The sequence below is a fragment of the Podarcis muralis genome, chromosome 6 (assembly GCF_964188315.1).
Source record: "Podarcis muralis chromosome 6, rPodMur119.hap1.1, whole genome shotgun sequence".
In the NCBI taxonomy this organism is placed as follows: Eukaryota; Metazoa; Chordata; class Lepidosauria; order Squamata; family Lacertidae; genus Podarcis; species Podarcis muralis.
In genome coordinates this window covers 68140233-68161519 of record NC_135660.1, presented here as the reverse complement: position 1 = coordinate 68161519, position 21287 = coordinate 68140233, and the positions used below count along the sequence as shown (strand labels likewise).

Here is a 21287-nt window from a genome sequence, read left to right as displayed (position 1 = left end):
GTGGTAATTAAATCAATACCAGCTACACTGGTAGTTGGTATCCTGTTTAAAATGCTGACCGATACATTCTATCTAGATTACAAACATTATGGGGTGGAGGTTGATTTATGGAAGCGTCTTGTGTGCTCTGACTTTTAAAATGCCTATTGGCATTACCACTGTGACAGTGAGAGGTGAGGCAGGAGATAAGCTGTTTTTACCATTAGGATGAAACCCAGAGACCCGAGGTGGGACCATTGAGCTGTTAATGGGCCCCTGTGCATGAACCTTATCTGCCAAGTATCCATAATCAGATAGTGAGGGAATAAAACTTCCAAACTCTTACAGCTTGTGCATGTTCTCAAACTGATGAAACCCTCCTTATCCCTATGGATCTGTTACCAGATGCTCTTAAAGGTAAACACATGCCTTCAATTGAAATCTGGGTGTAATTATTTAGTATTGCTTCCTGAACTGATGCCAGAACATTCTGGCTATTAACTAAATGTCATTGAATGAATGGTTGTGAAACATAATCAATGAAGTCTGGAATGTGCGCTGAGTTTTATTTGGTCCAAAGCTTCATTATTCTGCTGAATTCTTCTTGGGTATCAGGTGTTACGTTCTGTTACCCTTAAGATCAGAAACTAAACTTGTTCAGCACTCTTTAGATGAGAGAGCACTGATGCTTTTATAAATTGGAGTCTGCTTTCTATGGCATAGTGGCCTGGGGAGACCAGGAGCAGCACTCAAGGGTTATGGATTCATTTATCTCAGTGTTTATAGTTGCTGCACTATTAACTTATTTAATCAAATTTGCATTAGCCGTGGCTCACAAATATGCTACTAGGCTTGAATCCTAAGCTTCCTCTCATTCAGCATAGATGTCTGTTAAGCCTGTATTCTAGATGTTTCATGGCTGGAACTTTACCTGGAAGTCTTCTAGTACAAGCCCTAGTACAACACTTTTTTTTATCTTTATCTTGGTCTTTAAAATAAAACAGCTGAGGAGAGAAATCAGAAAACTTGGTCAAACTTTCCTTGCTGTGTGCCACACATAGAGCCCTAATCCCATGTTCCTCTCATGTGCCAAAGGCAAAGGATTGATTTGGGAAGTCTGCTATACCCACGCTGCTGTTCCAGTCCTTCCACTTCCTTGTTGCTTTGCATTCATGTGCAGTTATAAAATTGCTTGAAACCTTGCTACTTTAACATTTGGGGCACAATCAAGCTTCTTCAGTGTTCATTCATGATAGCCGAGCGAAACCTCTGTTGTAAGTGGCAGCATGATTCCTAGATGCTTCTGTCTGCGTAAGGCAGGGGTCAGCAACCTAAGGCCTTTGGGCTGGAAGTGGCCCGCAGAGGTCATTTGACCGGCCCATGAGCCGCCCCCGAACCCAGTTATCCGCTTGCGCACTGCACTAAAACGGCACAGTGCAGTGCGGGGACTCACTTCCACGGCACCAGAAATTGTGTCTGCGCACACACAGACACCGAAAAACACCGGGAGGGGCACACTCAGGCACACAGGCGATCTGGTCCACGGAGGGATCTCCGTGGGACTGATCTGGCATGGGCAAGATAAACCTTTCTGACCCCTGGCGTAAGGGAATGGCTTTGCCCAACACAAGATTGGTATACTGTCTGTGCTTGCTTTTAGACAAAATAGGTTTGATCAAGGTGTCGAATGACATGGTTGTAGTTGTTTACCTTCACTTCCGACTACTATAAAGATCTCTCTACATGGGGCTGCTGCTAGGAAGCTACCTTGCTTAACTTGCTGCTGCTGCAGTTCTGCAGTAACTGTTACAGTAGCAACTGGTGTGACTCCATTTCCAGACTCAACTCAAGGTGCTGGTTGTTAACTTTTAAAGCCGCAAATTGTTTTGGATACCTAAAGGGCTGTCTCCTCCCATAGGAACCCACACTTCTGTTAAGGATGCTCTTTTGTGTACCCCATCAGTTTCTGAGGCATCTCTAGTAATGAGGTGCAGGAGATAGCCTTCTCTGTTTGCTCCCAGGCTGTGAAACTCTTCCACAAGAGAGCTCTCTGTCATCCGCTAATGATTGTCCACTACCTTTTGAAAAAGGGACGTGGGTGGCGCTGTGGGTAAAACCTCAGTGCCTAGGACTTGCCGATCACACGGTCGGCGGTTCGAATCCCCGCAGCGGGGTGAGCTCCCGTCTTTCGGTCCCAGCTCCTGCCCACCTAGCAGTTCGAAAGCACCCTTAAGTGCAAGTAGATAAATAGCTTTATAGCAGGAAGGTAAACGGCGTTTCCGTGTGCTGCGCTGGTGCTGGCTCGCCAGCTGCAGCTTCATCACGCTGGCCACGTGACCCGGAAGTGTCTTCGGACGGCGCCGGCTCACATCCTCTAGAGCGAGATGAGCATGCAACCCTAGAGTCGGACACGACTGGCCCCTATGGGCAGGGGTACCTTTTTACCTTTTGAAAACTCATCTGTCCTGGCAGATGTTTTCAAATTTTATGTAATTAGTCTGCATTATATGCCTTTTCTCTCTCCACTTAGTTTTTGTTACTGTTGTCATTCGTACTGCATTTTATTGCTTTTGATACTGTGTATTTTATTTCAGACACACTGGACATTTTTGTGTGGAAAAGCAGCGTGCAAATTTGCTGTAAAAAAAAGAGGGTGGGAATAAAATGAGATGGCTTTATCTAACTTGATCTGCTTGTGGACTCTCTAGAGACACCTGACTGGCCACTGTGGAAGACTGATTAAACTAACCTGCACCTCTGTGTAAAGCTAGATTAAATAGACTTTTATGGTGACATCCTGCATGGAAATTCTGGCATTCTCATGTTCAGCAGCACCCTATCTGTGGATGGGGAAGATACCCCATTGTTTAGTGTTTGACATTTTAAGTATCTGTGCAGGATGCTCAAATCCTTTGGGATACAAGATAGATTTTTAAAAATCCCTTGCTGTTTATCACCTGTGCATCCCACTCCTCTTCCAAAGACCTCAGAGTGGATTTATGTATTAATTTTCTTATATTTATATTTCACCTTTCTTCCGCCATGGAACCCAAAGTGGCATTCATGTGCTTCCTAACTTCAGTAAGATGGTGGCCTCATATCATGCCCGGGTTACATATTGTTCCCAGGTGAATCCCCATCTTGATAGTATGGTGCCTTGTATACTGAGCCACCATCAGAAGAACTTCCTCATGTTTCTTTGAGTAACACTGTAGTGAAGAAACGTGCTGTTTCTTCCAGGAAGTGGCCTTATTGCTGTTAAGTAAGAAAAGAAAAATGGAGATTGGATCATTTCTGTGAAGGTGTAGCATAAATTGACCTGATAACAGACGTGCATTGCATCTCAAGTCCCTTGATTACGTCTTACTGTACTACAGTGGTACCTTGGTTTACGAACTTCCGTTCCGGAAGTCCGTTCTTAAACCAAAGTGTTCTTAAACCAAGGCATGCTTTCCCATTGCAGCGGAGGACTCAATTTACAAATGGAACACACTCAACAGGAAGCGAAACATGTTCTTATTTCAAGGCAAAGTTCACAAACCAAAACACCTACTTTTGGGTTTGCAGCGTTCTTAACCCAAGTTGTTCATAAACTAAGCTGTGCTTAAACCAAGGTACCACTGTACTGCTGTTTTCAAAACAGGACCTGTTGTACCACGTTGCAATAAGTGACCAACAGTTAGATATCAACAGCTATATATGCTGATCACATGCATAGCTTCAATCTTTTCTCTTCTTAAGAACATTTTATAGGAAAGCAGGTGCCACAGCCTCAGTCTAGTTTACGGGTATATGAACCCAGGTGGAGAGAGAATTAATGATTCTGCCTCCCTGTTTCCATCAGGCAAACATATGTACCTAAGTAGAGGCTCTAGGCTAGTTGGGATAACAGCTGCAAAACTGCATGAAGAGAGACGAGCCTGTTCAGGCAGTTTCAGATAGTCCAACAGAGCAAATAAAGTGTAGCAATGAAGATTACTGGAAATAAGTAGCAATAACTTTTGGCTGGTTGAGAATGCATGTTAATCAAATGAAAGGGAGGTAGCAAGCTGGAGGGATCAACTTTTTGCCTTCACAAAGGAGATTATTTTAGACCCGTGCTATTTTAAATCTGAAACTCCAGTCCAGACGGAATAGGAGTGTCTGTTATTTCTAGATCCACCTTGCACGAGCACCATATTCGCTATTGCATTACTACGACAGAGGCTGTAGCAGTGAATATAATATAAATCAAGCTGGATCGCAGTTGTGTAGTATGGACAAACATGATAGCCTTCAGCGGCTGATCTTGTACAGATACATACCCTTTTTTGTATTTAACCTTATAGGTCTTCTGCAAAATGGGCTGAAGCAAAATTTGGAGCAAATACCAAAAGGTTTAGTTCAAAGAAATTGAGATTTTATAAAATTGAGGCAGAGTGTGGTTCCATCAGTAGCCTGAATACAATATTTTAGGGTGCCTCCCCTCAGGGTTATAAAGGTAAAGGGATCCCTGACTGTTAGGTCCAGTTGTGAACGACTCTGGGGTTGCGGCACTCATCTCACTTTACTGGCCGATGGAGCCGGCGTACAGCTTCCAGGTCATGTGGCCAGCATGACTAAGCCGCTTTTGGAGAAACCAGAGCAGCACATGGAAACGCCTTTTACCTTCCCGTTGGAGCGGTCCCTATTTATCTACTTGCACTTCGATGTGCTTTCAAACTGCAAGGTTGGCAGGAGCAGGGACCGAGCAACAGGAGCTCACCCCGTTGCGGGGATTTGAACCACTGACCTTCTGATCAGCAAGTCCTAGGCTCTGTGGTTTAGACCACAGCACCACCCGCGTCCCACCCTCAGGGTTATAGAGCTTCACAAATTTACATCTGAAGGGTACCTTGTCCCATGTATAGTGATATCATGCAAATGAACCCCTATCAGTTGTTTCCACTTGGGAAGTCTCCTACGCAGTGTGGGGAGCCAATTGTCAACAAACCAACCATCACGTATGAAAGTGTATCTACGGTTCCACTCATTCCAACAGCAAACAGTTGGTTGTGCTTTGAGGGATTGGAGATGCAGCAATGAGTACCAACCAACTGTTTGGGGGGCAGGGCCATTACTCAGTGGTAGAGCACCCCGAAGGGGCCTGATTCAGTCCCCAGCATCTCAAGGAAGGGCTGGGAATGTGCCCTATCAGAGACCCTGAGAACTACTGTCAATCAGTGAAGACACATTACTCTGCTAGACAGGCCAATGGTCTGGCTCAGTATAAGGTAGCTTCCTATGTCCCCTACCCAGCAATAATAGCGAACTTCTTGAAGGAAATATCTACATGTTTGCCAACCCATATATCTGCAGGTATGCTGATGCTGGTGTTGGTGGCAGTGGTTCATTAATAAAAAAGATTTAGAAAAATCAGCGCTGGAAAGTACAGCAATGCAGCGCAATACAGAACCACCCCCACTAGCATCCATTCTAAGATGTATGAGGCAACATAGCATGGCAGAAGAAAAGTTAACGTAAAGGAAACGTGTCAGTTTGGGTAGTTCAGTGAAGCCATTTGATGTGTGGTAGCATGGTAATTATAGCATATTGGAGCAATCTCCTCTATATACAGCATTGTACTTAGGAAATGGAAGAGGGAAATTGTTCTTTCCAAGTAGCTAGTTGGTGTCCTCTGAATAAATTGATTCCTACCTTAATGCAGAGCAACAAGAGGATGTTCGCCAGCAACTCAAGTAATGAGCCATCCTTTCCTCTTAAGGAGCTCCAGGCTGAGTCAGTGCAGATGTTGCTGCAGTCCCCTCTGTAGCAAGCTGCTCATCCGAGTGGTCTATTCAAGATTGCAATTCTCTTTCTGAGATTAGGAAACCTGCATTCCCTTACCTTCAGTTGGGGAAGTAGCCCCATCTATTGTATGTCCTTACTTCAGAGAGAAGAACATATCACAGATATTTGACAATGTACTGTTTCAAGGTAAACATCAGCTACCATATTCCAAGTCACCTTTTCTTTTTCACACTGAACAAGACGTTAGAGGTGCTATAGGTATGGGCTTAACACACTGCGAAGCTCCTGAAAACTAATGGCTTCTATTAATAATTTAATTTAGAAATTTAAAAGCCGTAGTCCTAAATACCCGTATTTGCAAGTAAGCACTTTTCAGAAGGAGCCTCGCTGCTGCATGGAGAAGTTTAAGATAAAAGTGCAGCTGTAAGCTTCATAGAATAGTTAGGCTTTTAAAATTTTATATGAAGATTTAGATTGCAATGGCTGAAGGTCAGGGTTTAGCAATATTGTCCATGCATTTTGCAGTAAGTAGATGGCCATGACCATAAAAAGATTTTAAAAGTAATTTATTAACCGCCATTTGTGGGAGTATTCAGTAATTGTGCCATTATGGCTCCATCAGAATGAAATTCAGATTTCCCAATTAAATAAGTTAAGCGTGAAACAGATGCAGCAGGTTTTACGTGGAATTGTATGTGAATTCTGTTGTTGGAAGGGGTTGTTTGAATAAGCAGTTCAAGCAGAAATGTGCAATTGGTGTGGATTAACCAATATTTCTAAGGAGTCCTGCTTAAGCGTTCCCTAAGGTAGTTAGTCTTTCAGCCTGCAAACATTTTCCTCTGTCTCTGCTTCTGCCAGTTTGCTTGTATAAAATGTACGAAAATGTTTTTAGTTGTTTCTGCTGGGATTCCTAAAAGATGTACCGGTATCACTTTGATTCTGGGTGCTGGCGATTCACTCTTATTGCTGTGCTTCTTTCTTAGATAATGTTTTGCATTTTGAATCTTTCTGCAGCCTGTTAGCACACTCACACCCTTGGCTTAACATGGAAATTAATTCCTATCAGGGCTATTTTTCTAGAAAAGGGGGTGCCAGAACTCACCATGAACGCCTCCCTTGTTCTCAGGGAGAACCTGAGAGGTGCTGGAACTAAGTTCCGGCTGAAACCCCCCCCCCTGCTTATACTACTTTTTAAAGATTTTGTGACTTGCAAACAATTCCATTCTCTCTCCTCACCCACCGGCTTTAAATTCAGATGAGCAAAAAATTGTAAGGTATGGGAATTGGCTCGTGAACTGTATCCATACTGAATGACAGATGGCAACAAGAAGTATATCTCCTGAAAGGTTCTACCAGTTCATTGTCTTCCCTACAGTAGGATGTTGCTAGATTGGCGTCCTGGCATGGGTCATCTGAAATAACCTAGCACTTGCTGTTTTTCTTAATAAATCTTTCCTTCCTGTTTTCCTTTCCTAGGCACACCAAAGGCTTCCTCCTTGGCAGACCATGAGAGTGGTCTATTGCAGTACTGTAGTGCCCTCTGATGGTGAGTACAATAAATAAATTTGTTCAAGACAAGATTCCTACCCCAATGCTCAAAGATTATGTGTCTGTATTGGTATTTTTTTAAAATCAAGGGTGTGCCTCAGTATTTCCCCCCCCATAGAAATTGTGGCAAATGAGGTTCACTTGTAGGCAGATGCACTTCAAAATTTGATGAAATGGTTTGCTGGTTAAAATAAATACCTTTACCTACTCTAACTTGCAACACACTGCTTTGTTGCAAGAAGGCAGTGGTACGTGATTTTCTTTGCCACTTACCTTTTTCTCTTTTTGCCCATTCTTAAATTAGAGGAGGATCTTTCCCCATTGTTTGTTTTGTTCTTGGTGACTTCATGTCACCTTACCAGCCTTGTTTAGGGCTACCTTTTCAAGGTCAACTCCATGCCTTGAAGGTCAGTCAGAATTCTTCTTGCAGAGATTCAGAATGACGCGTAGCTGCGTTTGGACTTCTGCTTCAAAAACCAACTTGAAACATATCGCTTCCCTTTTCCTTTTTAAAATTCCTTTTTCTTCTTTGCTTTGCATATGTACCTTTCACAACTGATACTTTAAAGAGCTTTAGCGTTTCCTGCATCTTAGTTTGAGTTTGAAACCAATATGGCTAGTATGCATATGTGGTCTTAAAGCGACAGGCTTTGGTTTTCTTTGCTGTGGGTTCGTGTCCTCTCCAAAAATGTGTAAATTCTGGACTAAAGACATTCATGGCGGCTGTTGCCCCAGTTTCCTTAGCTGTATATGCGTAAGAGGAGTTGTGGCTGTAGTTGCTCAAAATGGCCTCTCCCAACTCTCTGGCTGAGGGACATCTGGTCCTGGGAATGTTGCAAAGGAGTTCTGAGGTCAATGTAGAGTCTACAGAGTCATGCAGAAACATTGTGCGCAGCAAAAAGCCAGTGAGATTTTCAGCTAACCAGAACAATTCTTTTAAAAACAAAACACCTTCGCCCTCTCCCTTCACAGACCTCCAACAGAAGCTATAGCCTCTGAATTATGTAGTCAAACCTCTGGCATCGCCCCATTGTTAAAATGTTACTGAATTATTAGAGCTGTTGTAAGATAGAGTCAGCTAGATGCTGTGTGTATTGAGTTTATATTTCCCCTTGTTTTTATCTAGTGTCACAGAATGTGTACCTGTCATACTGATGGGAAACCTGAAGTATCCTGCCCACTGTCCACTTGGGCACTTGAAACATGGCTGTTACCCCACCAAAAAATAGTTGAAGCAAATCAGCAGTCAGAACTGTTCTGTATTTATTTTAAGTATGCTAATTTTTTTGAAATGATTTTCTACTTAGTAGTGAACTCGCATTTTTAAACTACAGAGAGAGGGAGAGGGAGGGAGTTTAAAATGCTAACCAAAGAGAAAAGTATTTCAAAACCTTGGGGATACATTAAGCTATTTCCAATAGTACCATGTTAAAACTGAGTTCAAGAAAAAACCGTCCATTAAGAATGAATTATGAGATTTCTATAATTTCATTACTAACATGGTATTTTCAGTAGAGAGATTTTTTTTAATGCAAAAATAATCATTTCTTCACTTAGATGGCGGAAAGCTCCTGGCACTGAATGCTATTGTTATATATTAAATTTATGCACCACCCTTCGTCTGAAGGTCACAGGGCAGTTTACAGCATAAAAATACAAAATGAAGACACAAAATACCATAATTGCAACAACAACTAATAACCCCTCTCCTACAAACACATTTAAAAGACCATAGATGGTTTAATCAGCCAAAGGCCAGGTTATAGATGAATGTTTGTTATTGTTCTTGGGTTTTGTGTTGGTATTTTTTTAAAGAGAAGTTAAAATAATTTGCCTAAATAATGAAGCATCTTACATGGGCCATTGAATAACAAGACAGATACTTGTTACTGGTGTTGTTTTCTGTAGATCGGACTTTGCATGCAAAGTCTATGTGGCATTTTGTTTTTTGCTTTTGGGAATGGCATTGCTGTTGCACACAAACTTTTAAGTTCCCCCAAATGAGTCCTAGAACCAGCTGCTGGAACCTCTGCTTTATGAATTTAGTAATAGTGTTTATTTTAAATTACATGATATACTTGAAGTAATCTGTTTCGAATGTCTGCTTCCCTGCCCCCAGACGTTACAGTGGTTTATCAAAACGGGTTACCTGTAATATCTGTGAATCTTCCTTCTCGGCGTGAGCGGTGCCAGTTTACACTTAAGCCTATATCGGATTCTGTTGGGGTATTCTTGCGGCAACTACAAGCCGAAGACCGGGGAATCGACCGGGTTGCCATTTACTCACCAGGTACCACTCAGCATTACTGAAGCAATTGGATGAGCACCTACAATACAATGTTAGATTCTGCACTTGTTTTCTGTGCTTATAGTTCCTTTAGTTTGTTAATGCATTTTCATCAAAACCTCTTGTAAAACTGATATGGATGTTATATCATATTAGCAGTATTTCACATGTCCTGTAAATGTTGAGGGTGGGGGTGAAGATAATCCTCACTCTAGAAAATATTGTCTCTTTGATGTTTTCTTAAGCATACCTAAGATTCATAATGTATAAGCTTATTTAATAAAAAGGATACTTGGTTTCTTGTGGCTACAGTTAACTACAGTACTGGTCACTTTTATTTCTTTGGAATAGCGGGTCTTGTGATATAAACTGCTTTCTAGATGAGGTACCTCTCTATAACACGCACCCGACCATAACCCGCACGTAGTTTTTAGAGGAGGAAAATCCGTAGGCATGCCACCCGTAGGCATTCCCTCCATAACACACACAGACATTTCCCCTTACTTTTTAGGAGGAAAAAAGTGAGTGTTATGGTGCAAAAAATACGGTAGTTAGAACGTAAGCATTTAATTCTGTGCTGCCTACTACTAGGCCTGTAGAGATTGGTTCTAGGTTCTAGGTAAGAGGTTGGTTCTATCTTCTTTGATTACTGGAAAAAGGAGAGATGCAATGCAGGAAACTAGACGATTTTGCCACAAATTATAGTTTACCAAGAGGATAACAAACAAATGGGCTAGCTCTACATAAGGATGGCGTTAACCTGTGTGCTAGAATACTGGTTGTGACAAAGACTTAGGCAGAGAGTGGGGTTCAGCACCCCAGATTGCTGCTACTCCAGCCAGTGTGGTGTAGTGGTTAAGAGCGGTAGACTCGTAATCTGGGGAACCGGGTTCGTGTCTCCGCTCCTCCACATGCAGCTGCTGGGTGACCTTGGGCCAGTCACACTTCTCTGAAGTCTCTCAGCCCCACTCACCTCACAGAGTGTTTGTTGTGGGGGAGGAAGGGAAAGGAGAATGTTAGCCGCTTTGAGACTCCTTCGGGTAGTGATAAAGTGGGATATCAAATAACATTCTAACACATAGGCCTGCCATTGCAATTCACACATATCAAGGATACCTCATATTTTGGGAAGCTTTTGTTTTACAAATTTAAAGCTACGGGTTGCACTCCTGGAAATGTGTTGTAAATTTTATACACACACACACACACACACACACACACACACACACACACACAAAGTATTCTACACTGTTTTGCACTGGAATGCAGTACATTGATATTAATTTCTGGATAGTTCTTAATAAAATCTTTTCCCCTCTTTCCCCTTTCAGATGGGACACGTGTTGCCTCTTCAACAGGCATAGATCTCCTACTCCTGGATGATTTCAAACTAGTAATTAATGACTTGACTTACCATGTTCGTCCACCAAAGAGAGGTAACGACTTCATGCAGTTGGGATGTATTTCTAGAAGTTATTTTTGGGGAAACCCTCCATCTAGCAATTTTTTAAAAGATCATTTCATCCATACTGAAAAAGACTAGTTGATGGTTCATCTTCCGCATCTTTCCCTGACCATCAGGATGTGAAGATAACTGTGAAAATATTCCAACAGCTTCTCCAGCATCTCTAAGGCTGAACTATTGTGACTTGCCTAGTTCTTTGCTCCACCCCCCCAAGTCTCCAGTCACATCTCTCCCACCCCCTGCTACACACATCCATTCTTATGGCCTCCTCTCATTCATACTTTACATCCTTAATTTTTTTCAAATTTCAGTTTCTATAAGAAGGACTTCAACTTAAAGAAATGACAGACAGTCTGGTAGAGTGAACCCACGATCCAGGTGGCAAATTAATGTCCTCTCTTATAAGAGATTCCTCTAGGGTAAAGGATGCTGGTAGGATGGGACACCCCATATATATCACTGAATGTATGACAGGTGTATTGGTCTCAGTGTCACTTGACTTCCAGCTGCACACATTGTTGTTACTACCATGGAACCTCGGTTTTTGAGCGTCTTGGAAGTTGAGTATTTCGGCTTTTGAATGCTGAAAACCCAAAAGTAGCTGCTCCAGTTTTCAAACAATTTTCAGAAGCCAAACATGCCACACGGCTTCCATTTTGAGTTTCCCTTTTGTTTTGAAGCTTCTGCTTTCAGTTTTTGAACTTTTCGGAAGTCGAATGGTCTTCTGGAACAGATTACATTCGAAAACTGAGGTTCAACTGTATAAGGCAGCTTGTTAGTCTGCTAGGGATTCTTTGGGAAGTGCCAACGCAACACACACGAACTTCAATTCAAAGAACAACAAGCAGTATTCTGCTCATGGAACAGGGTTTTTCCATCTCTTCCTACCTCCCCACTGCAGTCCCCCAGCACCTCCTGAGAAGCTGCTCCTGAAGGTCAGGGGAACCTCAAGAATGGTGTGTAATAGAACATGGGGAGATAGAGAGAGAGATGCTAGTCAGTAGAACCACCAACACTTCTCAGTTTGTGTGAACTGTAATTCCTCTCTGCTGTGGAACAAAAGTAGTGGTGAATTTTAGGTTCCAAAATGCAGCACATCGCTAGGGCAAAAACCAGGTATATTAATAAAACTATGCTATCAGCCATGTGGCAACTGTGACTTTGAATATTTAAAAAGGCAGCAAAAATGATTAACTGGCAACTTTGCCTACCATCTGCTAAAATCCTGGGTCTTGATTTGGCCTAGGAGTCAAGAGCAGCGTTCAAGCCAAGTGCTCTTCACAATGTCAAGCATTTCTGAGGTTTCGGTTTTGCTGTTTGCTAGAACTTTTCTGTGAAATTCTTAAAAGTTGAATGTCACACAAAAAATATGATTGCATGGCTGTGCCCACAAATAACAGGGGAGGTCCTGTGTAATAATAAGGAGCGAAAGGTTAATCATACTTCTGAAAAGAGAAGCTGTTGCAAAATACTGATGAGACCAAAGAGGAACCTGATGAGACAGAAGAGGTCTTGGTTCAATTTCAGGGAAATTGCCCTCCAAACATTATGGGCTTCTATCAGCCTCAGCCAGCATGGCCAATAGGAAGGGATGGTGAGAGTTTTAGTTCAAAACATCTGGAAGGCCCCAGCTCAAGGAAGACTGATTTAGTCTTTCATATGTTCTGTCATGGAGGAACTTCTCATTAGGTATAAAAAGTACCCATTTTTAGAACATTAATATGTAACTGTGACTGAGTTTCTAATGTAGGAGGCATAAGCTGGAATTTAGTTTTATTTACATCCAGACATAAAAGTTTTCTCAGAACATAGAGAAGCGATTCCTTCATGGTGCTAAATATTGTAGGAACAGCAGTAGTTTTAGGCCTGTAAACCTGAACATCAGATCTGTTTCTTAAGATGTACTACTACCTGATTCTGGAAATAAAAGGTTAATCATGTGTACCAATTCCATCACTTTTCACTTGTGCATGGTTCATCATCATCACTTTGGATTTGTATACCATCTTTCTATCTTACAATACCCAAGGCGGTTTACAAGCTGAAGAAACAAAGAATGTACACCTTATAACAATCTAATGCAATGCAAAAATGTGATAATAAAACGTAACTTTAAAATAAGCAACCTACATCAAATAATGTAACATCTAGCAATCATTAGAATAGTATAAAGGTAAAGGGACCCCTGACCATTAGGTCCAGTCGTGCCCGACTCTAGGGTTCTGGGCGCTCATCTCGCTTTATTGGCCGAGGGAGCCGGCGTACAGCATGACCAAGCAGCTTCTGGCGAACCAGAGCAGTGCATGGAAACACTGTTTACCTTCCCACCGGAGCGGTACCTATTTATCTACTTGCACTTTGACGTGCTTTCCAACTGCTAGGTTGGCAGGAGCAGGGACTGAGCAATGGGAGCTCACCCCGTCGCAGGGATTCGAACTGCCAACCTTCTAATCGGCAAGTCCTAGACTTTGTGGTTCAACCCACAGCACCACCCGCATCCCGTTAGAATAGTATAAAATAATATTAAATATCAACATATAAAAATTAAACAGAAACCTACTCTTAACAATTACAATAAATAATTTCTAAACTACAATCAATAAAACAATGGCAAGCCACAGTGCGTAAAATAATACAATACAAATTGAGAAGCAGAGATTGGAGGGTGGGGCAAGGCAGGTGGAAGAAGGCCTTGCCTAATGAAGTCTCTCCCCTCACAGGCTAAATTAGTTTGACATACTTCTTGGCTAGATTGAAGCATATTAATATAAACACACGTTGTAGTTCATAAAACCCTTGTATTTATACTTTTTGTGTGTATTGATAGAGAAGATTAGAGCTTGCAGGTATTGCTGTGGTTCAAATGTTGTGCTGCCTCCATCTCTGCTGAACTGATGTCTGTCAAACTTGGCTTGTTTTGTAGATTCACTGAGAATTAACAAAGGCAAGCTAAACAAACCTGAAGACTGTGTGCTGAAATTTACTGCTTGCAAGGTTCTATATATTTTAGTTTGCGTTGTCTTGACAAAATTTACAATATCTAATTGTTAGGTAGAAACTCAGCAAAGGTGTTTTCATTAACCTTAACAACATTAACATTAACCGTTTGATAAATGTACAAACTTGTAAACAGTATTATTGAAAGAATGTGGTTACAATAGGCTGCTATGCAATATGAAATATCAGATAAGTGTTGATTTTGTTGCCCTCTCAGACTTGATTATCCTAATTAATTTGTGCATGAAGTACCAGTTTGCTATAGCTACCTTAAATTGATTTGCGTGTTCAGATCCTGAGATCCTCGCTAATAAATAAAGACACATTCGACTCAAATTTTTGTTTTGGTTTTTGGCAGAATTTAGGCCACGACTTTATTGATTACAGATAAGTGAGTGGTTGCATAGGCTCTGTTTCAACTAGCTCCCTACCAGTGGCGTAGCGTGGGTTGTCAGCACCCGGGGCAAGGCAAGTAATTTGCGCCCCCTAACCCGTGGATTTGCGCCCCCTAACCCGTGGATTTGCGCCCCCTAACCTGTGGATTTGCCCTAACCCCAGATGTTGCGCCCGGTGCGGCCGGCCCCCCCTGCACCCCGCACGCTACGCCACTGCTCCCTACGCCCACGGTAGGTAGCGCTGACCCAGGGTGCATCATAGGACAGCCAAGGGTAAACACCTGGGGAAGGTCAAGAGCCTGAGAGCAGACTCTGTCCCCAGATGCTCCCCAGGACACAGGCATGGGCACAACCCCCTATCGGGGGTTGACCAAACCAATCTGAGTCCTTGGATTCCTTTAACGGAACACCCTTCACATAGGAATCGGCACAGCTCCGCATCCCTATCCACCTTGAACCAGTGCCTATCCACAACCTTACAAGCTGTGACGATTTGCTACGTGGCAAGCAAAACCCAAATGGCCACGACCAATCAGTCAAGTGGGGAAATTCCTACCGTGCCCCTGTCCCAACGACAGATGACACATGACGGCATAGCAAGGTCAATTGTTGAAAAAACCCTAAATAAAGGGAGAGGTGGGTGGGTGTTCCGATGCATGAGCGAGAAGAGGAAACTCTACGACACGTGCATGGGTATAAATAGGTCCCTCAAACCGTTTGCCTTCTTTCCCATTGGCCAAATTAAACCCAGCAATGAGGGACCACCAATCGGGCATTGTGGCTTCCAAACGATCCCACCCACAACCTTGGGTCATTCACGTTGATCTCACCGCAACACGTGCCCTCTATGAAGAAGACCCAATTTAGACCAAACAGTCACTGATATTAATAAACATTGAGTACTAAATTCTGGCGTCTCCATTTGGCCTATTACATTTTCATTTCCCCTAGTAATAATAATATAATAATAATTTATTATTTATACCCCGCCCATCTGGCTGGGTTTCCCCAGCCACTCTGGGTGGCTTCCAACAGAATATTAAAATACAATAGTCTATTAAACATTAAAAGCTTCCCTAAACAGGGCTACCTTCAGATGTCTTCTAAAAGTCTGATAGTTGTTGTTCTCTTTGACATCTGGTGGGAGGGCGTTCCACAGGTCGGGTGCCACTACTGAAAAGGCCCTCTGCCTGGTTCCCTGTAACTTGGCTTCTTGGAACGAGGGAACCACCAGAAAGCCCTCAGCGCTGGGCCTTAGTGTCCAGGCAGAACGATGGGGGTGGAGATGCTCCTAGGCTCTTCTTCAAAACCATTGTGCACCCTTGTTACTGGGACCCAGTTGTTGGGTTGCAGGTTACGTTAGGGAAACAGAGGAGAACGTAGTGTGAGGTCATGGCCTAATAGTAAAATTAGATTTTGATGTATTAAAGTGAAGTACTTGGTAGAGATGTAAAGGTCCAGAAAACCATTGGAAAAATTCAGGGGTCTCCCTGCCCCCCCCAGCTTCCCAGTGACACCTCCCCTTCCAGTTTTTCCAAAGACTTTGGGGGATCTTGGAAAAACTTGCTCTGAAACGTTTTCTCTTTTGGAAGGAGCGAACTACTTTTTAATACAAGTTTCTATTCACTCAAAATGTATAGCATGAAGATTTTTATGGAAGAGAATCTGCAGCATTTGAGCAATAATTTCTCTGTGTTGTGTAGACATATACATTCACATTAGCTCGTACAAAACTAACAGTGCAGTCCTATACATCCTTACTCTGAAGTAATTACCAGTGAGTTCAGTGGTTTCTGCCTAGTGGGTTGGTATAGGATTGCAACCTTATATATTTATATATTTATATGTTTATAGATGTAAACCTGTGTGGAACTTAAGCAGAGTGGGTTCCGACTGAACCTGTACAGAATCCTTTGTAAACTTCAGGAATATGCCAAATAGTACGGTGTTATGTGCTAAATTACAAATGATGCATTTTATATCGTTTAAGCAGAAAAAACTATTTAATAAATAAATTCAATATATTCAATAAATAAATTGCATATATTCAATAAAGACGTGGCATATATTTCCGTTTCCCCCAGCTTTTCCTGGGAAGGTAGGGTCAGGAGGGATAGTTTTTCACATGGCTTCAAAATTTATGCTAATTTTTCATCTGTAGTCCTAGACCTTCCTCTTCCTCTTATTGCTGATGATGAAAAATGATCCAGTATATCTTTTCGATTACACACACACACACACACACACACACACACACAGCACACACAAACACACACACAATTACAAGCAAAGTCCTAATTCCAGTGTTTGGAATTAACGAGCATAAAAGAACATGGTTATTCATATTTGGTGTGTATCTTTAAACATTAGTTTCCGCTGAGCCTTTGTTTGAAGCAGGGTATCATTTTCTTATTTTATTTGGTTCTGTAAATGTCAGTGCAGTGAGAGCAGTTTTTCATTTTTGTTCTAATAAGCTGTTAGAGGCGTAACCACTGTGAAAAACAGAACGTTAAAAAGTCCTGTTTGCTTCTTTAGACCTCTTAAGCCACGAAGATGCAACCACGCTGAATGATGTGAAGACATTGGTTCAGCAGCTATATACCACACTGTGTATCGAGGAACACCAGCTGAATAAGGAGAAGGAGCTCGTTAGACGGCTAGAAGACCTCAAGCAGCAACTAGCGCCCCTGGAGAAGGTGAGAACCTCTCTTCATTGAGTGACATCCTAAGCTGCTTTGATGAGTGGCTCAGTCGATGGCATAGCACAAATTGCATTGTACAGTAAGCTAGCAATAAATGTAGCTGAAAAAGTAGAGCTTAATAGCTTTGTGTTGCTAGTTGGATTTGTAGCCTAAAGGGAAACCTACTTTATGCAATTCTTTCTGATCTTTGTCAGAGCACGGAAATATTAAATGGGTTCCAAGTGAGTTATTTTTCATCTGCGAAATGAGTTTTTGGCACTAATATTAAGCATTTCAGGGTAAATCCACAATGCAGTTCAGATTTAAACATAAAGACCCTTGCCAATGGAAATACGCTATGCATATTGCACATGTCACAGCAGTCACCTGGGTCCTGTCCCCCAGATTTTGTTTACATAGAGTGATTCCTTTGGTGGTGCTATGAACTCTAAACTACAGCCCTTTGGCACTCCCCTGTAATAAATTACTCTGAAACTGTGGGGGGTGTGTCTGTTTTTCAAGCTCCACCATCACAAACCACCAAGAAAGTAAGTGGATCAGCTCAGTTGCTGTCGCATTAGTTTGTCCATCGTGCTTGCTCTTTAACACTTATAGTCTATGCCTTAATATAAGGCTACCTTCAGAACGTAAAACACCAAGGTCCCATTAAGAGGTAGCTCAGCTTGCTATCCAATAGCTATAACCAAGGTTTGTTATTGGCTATACTCTAGGTTAGTGAGGAGAAAGCTGAACCACAAGTCCCAGCTTGGACAACACACTAAGGCATACCTATGGGCAGTCCTTGTAAGCTATGCCATCATACTTTGGTTCTCAAATTTAATCTGTCCCGGGAGTCCGTTCGACTCCCAAAAAGGTTCGAAAACCAAGGTGCAGCTTCAGATTGGCTGCAGGAACTTCCACACACACACACATTTTATTGATTTCAAAGTTAAACAGCATTCTGTTTAAGGATTGTTATAATATCAGCATTGAAAACACCAATCCTACTGTATGTGCTTATTTCCATGTTTAACCTTTGTTGAGAAGCAACAGCTCAACATAGTTCTGAACGTTTTTGTCCTGCAGGTTAGGATGGAAATCCGCCGGAAAGCAGAGAAGAGGACCACCTGGGTGCTCTGGGGTGGGCTGGCTTACATGGCCACGCAGTTTGGAATTCTGGCCCGGCTCACTTGGTGGGAATACTCTTGGGACATTATGGAGCCGGTGACCTACTTCATCACATATGGCAGCGCCATGGCAATGTACGCATACTTCGTAGTAACGCGTCAGGTGAGGCTTGCTTTTGGTTTTATTCCGCTTTATAAGCAGGTGTCCAGAAAACCCCATTCTCATAAATATGACTTTTCCTCATCTGTGCTGTTCTTTTCTTGAAAACAAGGGTGCCTACCCTGTGTACTTCTGAATCTTTGGCTGGTTTATCCATATACCATCATAATGTGGCAAAAAATATGCAACATTAAGCGATGAGGTGTGTGTGTGTGTGTGTGTGTGTGTGTGTGTGTGTGTGTGAACATAACAGATATAGTGGAACCTCGGTTTTGGAGCATCTCGGAAGCTGAACATTTCAGAAGCCAAACACTGAAAACCCGGAAGTAATTGCTTCCGTTTTCGAACGCTCCTCTGAAGTCGAATGGCTTCTGAGGTGCGTTTCTCAGTTTTCACCATAGACGTTGCCAACAACCCTTTGCACCTCGGTTGTTGAACGTTTTGGAAGTCAAACGGTCTTCCAGAACGGATTACATTTGACAACCAGGGTTCCACTGTATAACATTCAATTTATAACAGATATAGCAACAGACATAACTCACTGAGCATTAGCTGAGATGAGCAAATTCCTCCATAAACCAAAGATATGTTTACTTCTGTTGCTCTGATGAGCCACTGCACAGTTGTCGTTTTCAGAGTAGCAAAGGTGTCAAAACTTGCATGCTACTACATCCCAGAAGAGGCAAAAAGTTCAAAAAACAAAACAAAACAAAACAAAACAAAACAAACCCCTTGCCATAGCTTAACTCCTTCACCTGAATCTAGCAATATGTAAAATGATAACTGGGTGATAGGCCAAAAAGACTTCACAGCTTATCACTCTTTAGCTGATAACCAGACTTGAGTTCATGGCTGTAGAAAAGCGTCAATATTCTGTTATGCATTTATTGCCCACTTCCTATATTTAGCCAATGCAAGTATTAATATTAATCAACAGTTTTATCCCCTTTCTTCCCAACCCTCATATATTAATGCCTTCCTTTTTTCTTTTTTATTCAATCTTTGATTGCACAGGAGTATGTATACCCAGATGCCAGAGACCGGCAGTACTTATTATTTTTCCATAAAGGAGCCAGAAAGACGCGTTTTGATCTAGAAAAATACAATCAACTCAAGGATGCTATTGCTCAGGTAATGAAAGTAATTTCAACTAACGGGGGTGGGGTGGGACGATACCCTCCCATCCCATCCCAGTGTTGGATCTTGGTAACTGAGTGAGGCACTTTCCCACATTCTCTTATCACCATGTATGATGAAGCGCTGTGTATTATGGCAGGTGTTAATAATTCTGGCATAGATACTAAAGGTGGAATCCAACATTGTACTCTTCCAGTCTGCCCTCTCCATCCCCCCGCCCCACCGTTCTGAGGGTTCTCCCCCCAACCCTTCCCCAAGCCAAATTAAGAAGCTGCAGAGGGCGGAAAGGGGGGAAATCCCTGCTGTACAAATGGAAGTCTTTGCTCTCAAGGCTTCTGCTGAAAGTGCTGGTTAGGTGGATCTTGCCCTAAGTTTAAATGGCTTATTTGAACCTGCAACAGTGCAGGTGGGGAAATGGAAGTCCTAATTGTTGTCTTGCAGGGGCTAAAAGAGTAAATGTCTGTTGGGTGCCACATTAAATGATTGCACACATCAAATCTCTCTTCTTCCCGGTGGATGATTATTGGTAGTTGCTACCAAACCTTAAACCTTTTGCCTACTGTTGGAGGCAGTTTCATGTAGCTGGCATGCCTCAGCTGAGAATCCAACATGTGCATCAATGTCATGTGATAGCTGAGTGACTAATGGCCATGTGAGGTGCCCATGGAATATGACCTAATCTATCCATGGTTTATGGCTGTACAAATTACCTGCAGATGGTGAGTTTGTGGGACTCCCTTGGGTGGCTCACTGATGTTTATAGAAGAAGAGAACAAGAGTAGGGATGAGGAAATAGTCAGGGGCTGGCACTAGGATTGTATCTGATTTTAGAGTTGCCAGCTGTCCATCATTTCCCCAGTCTAGTCAGTAAAACCACCTCTACCATGGTCTATAATTCCAACGAACTTTAGAATTGGCCCAATTGAGGGCTCTTCCTCTTAACACCAGGGCTGCACATCTGATACCTTGACCCTATTAGTGTCGGGCTTGCCAGCATTTTTTTAAACAGACTTGGCAAGCCTTCTTACATTTGTGAATGCTGTTCTTTCTGCCCCTGACATTAATCTTGGATTCTATAGAATGCAGTGTTGTTCGTTGTATACAGGAAATAAGCATTATCTGGTGGGAGGTGCGTGTGATCTCTAGGAGAGGGATAATCCATTTTTTCTGCCACTTTGGAAGTTACTGACTTCGCAGTTGCTGCAACTGAAATTGCTAAATCTTTGGGGTTAAGTGCTCAGTCTACTTGGAGGGGGATTATTGCACTTAATTAGGGCTGGGTATTTTTTATTTCAATTGGATATATGTAAATAATCATATAAATATTGTGCTTGTGTAATAATAATAATAATAATAATATAAAAATTTTTAATAAACCCATCTGGCTAGGTTTCTGGGCGGTTCCCAACCAAATATTAAAAACACGATAAAGCATCAAACATTAAAAACTTCCCTAAACAGGGCTGCCTTCAGATTTCTTCTAAAAGTCAGAACGTTGTTTATTTCCTTGAAATCTGATGGGAGGGCTTCCGCAGAGCGGGCACCACCGCTGAGAAGGCCCTCTGCCTGGTTCCCTGCAACCTCACTTCTCACAGTGAGGGAACCGCCGGAAGGCCCTTGGAGCCAGACCTCAGTGTCCGCGCTGAATGATGTTGGTTCAGATGGTATCATCTACTTATTTTTCATAAAATTTCTATGAGTTATAGCCTCAGCAATAAAGAGATCACATTACCTTACAGCAG

The 21287-nt window shown here is 42.3% G+C and overlaps 1 protein-coding gene across 2 annotated transcripts in view; it reads left to right on the top strand.

Annotated features, from left to right (window-relative positions):
- The window catches only part of MCU (mitochondrial calcium uniporter), an 81959-nt gene that overhangs the window by 58531 nt on the left and 2141 nt on the right, over positions 1 to 21287 (top strand). For both annotated transcript variants that reach the window (XM_028729603.2, XM_028729604.2), the window contains exons 2-7: positions 7225 to 7294; positions 9416 to 9586; positions 10915 to 11019; positions 16976 to 17136; positions 18208 to 18411; positions 19423 to 19539. In XM_028729603.2, coding sequence (XP_028585436.2) covers positions 7225 to 7294; positions 9416 to 9586; positions 10915 to 11019; positions 16976 to 17136; positions 18208 to 18411; positions 19423 to 19539 — 828 coding nt within the window. The remainder of the gene's footprint in view (positions 1 to 7224; positions 7295 to 9415; positions 9587 to 10914; positions 11020 to 16975; positions 17137 to 18207; positions 18412 to 19422; positions 19540 to 21287) is intronic.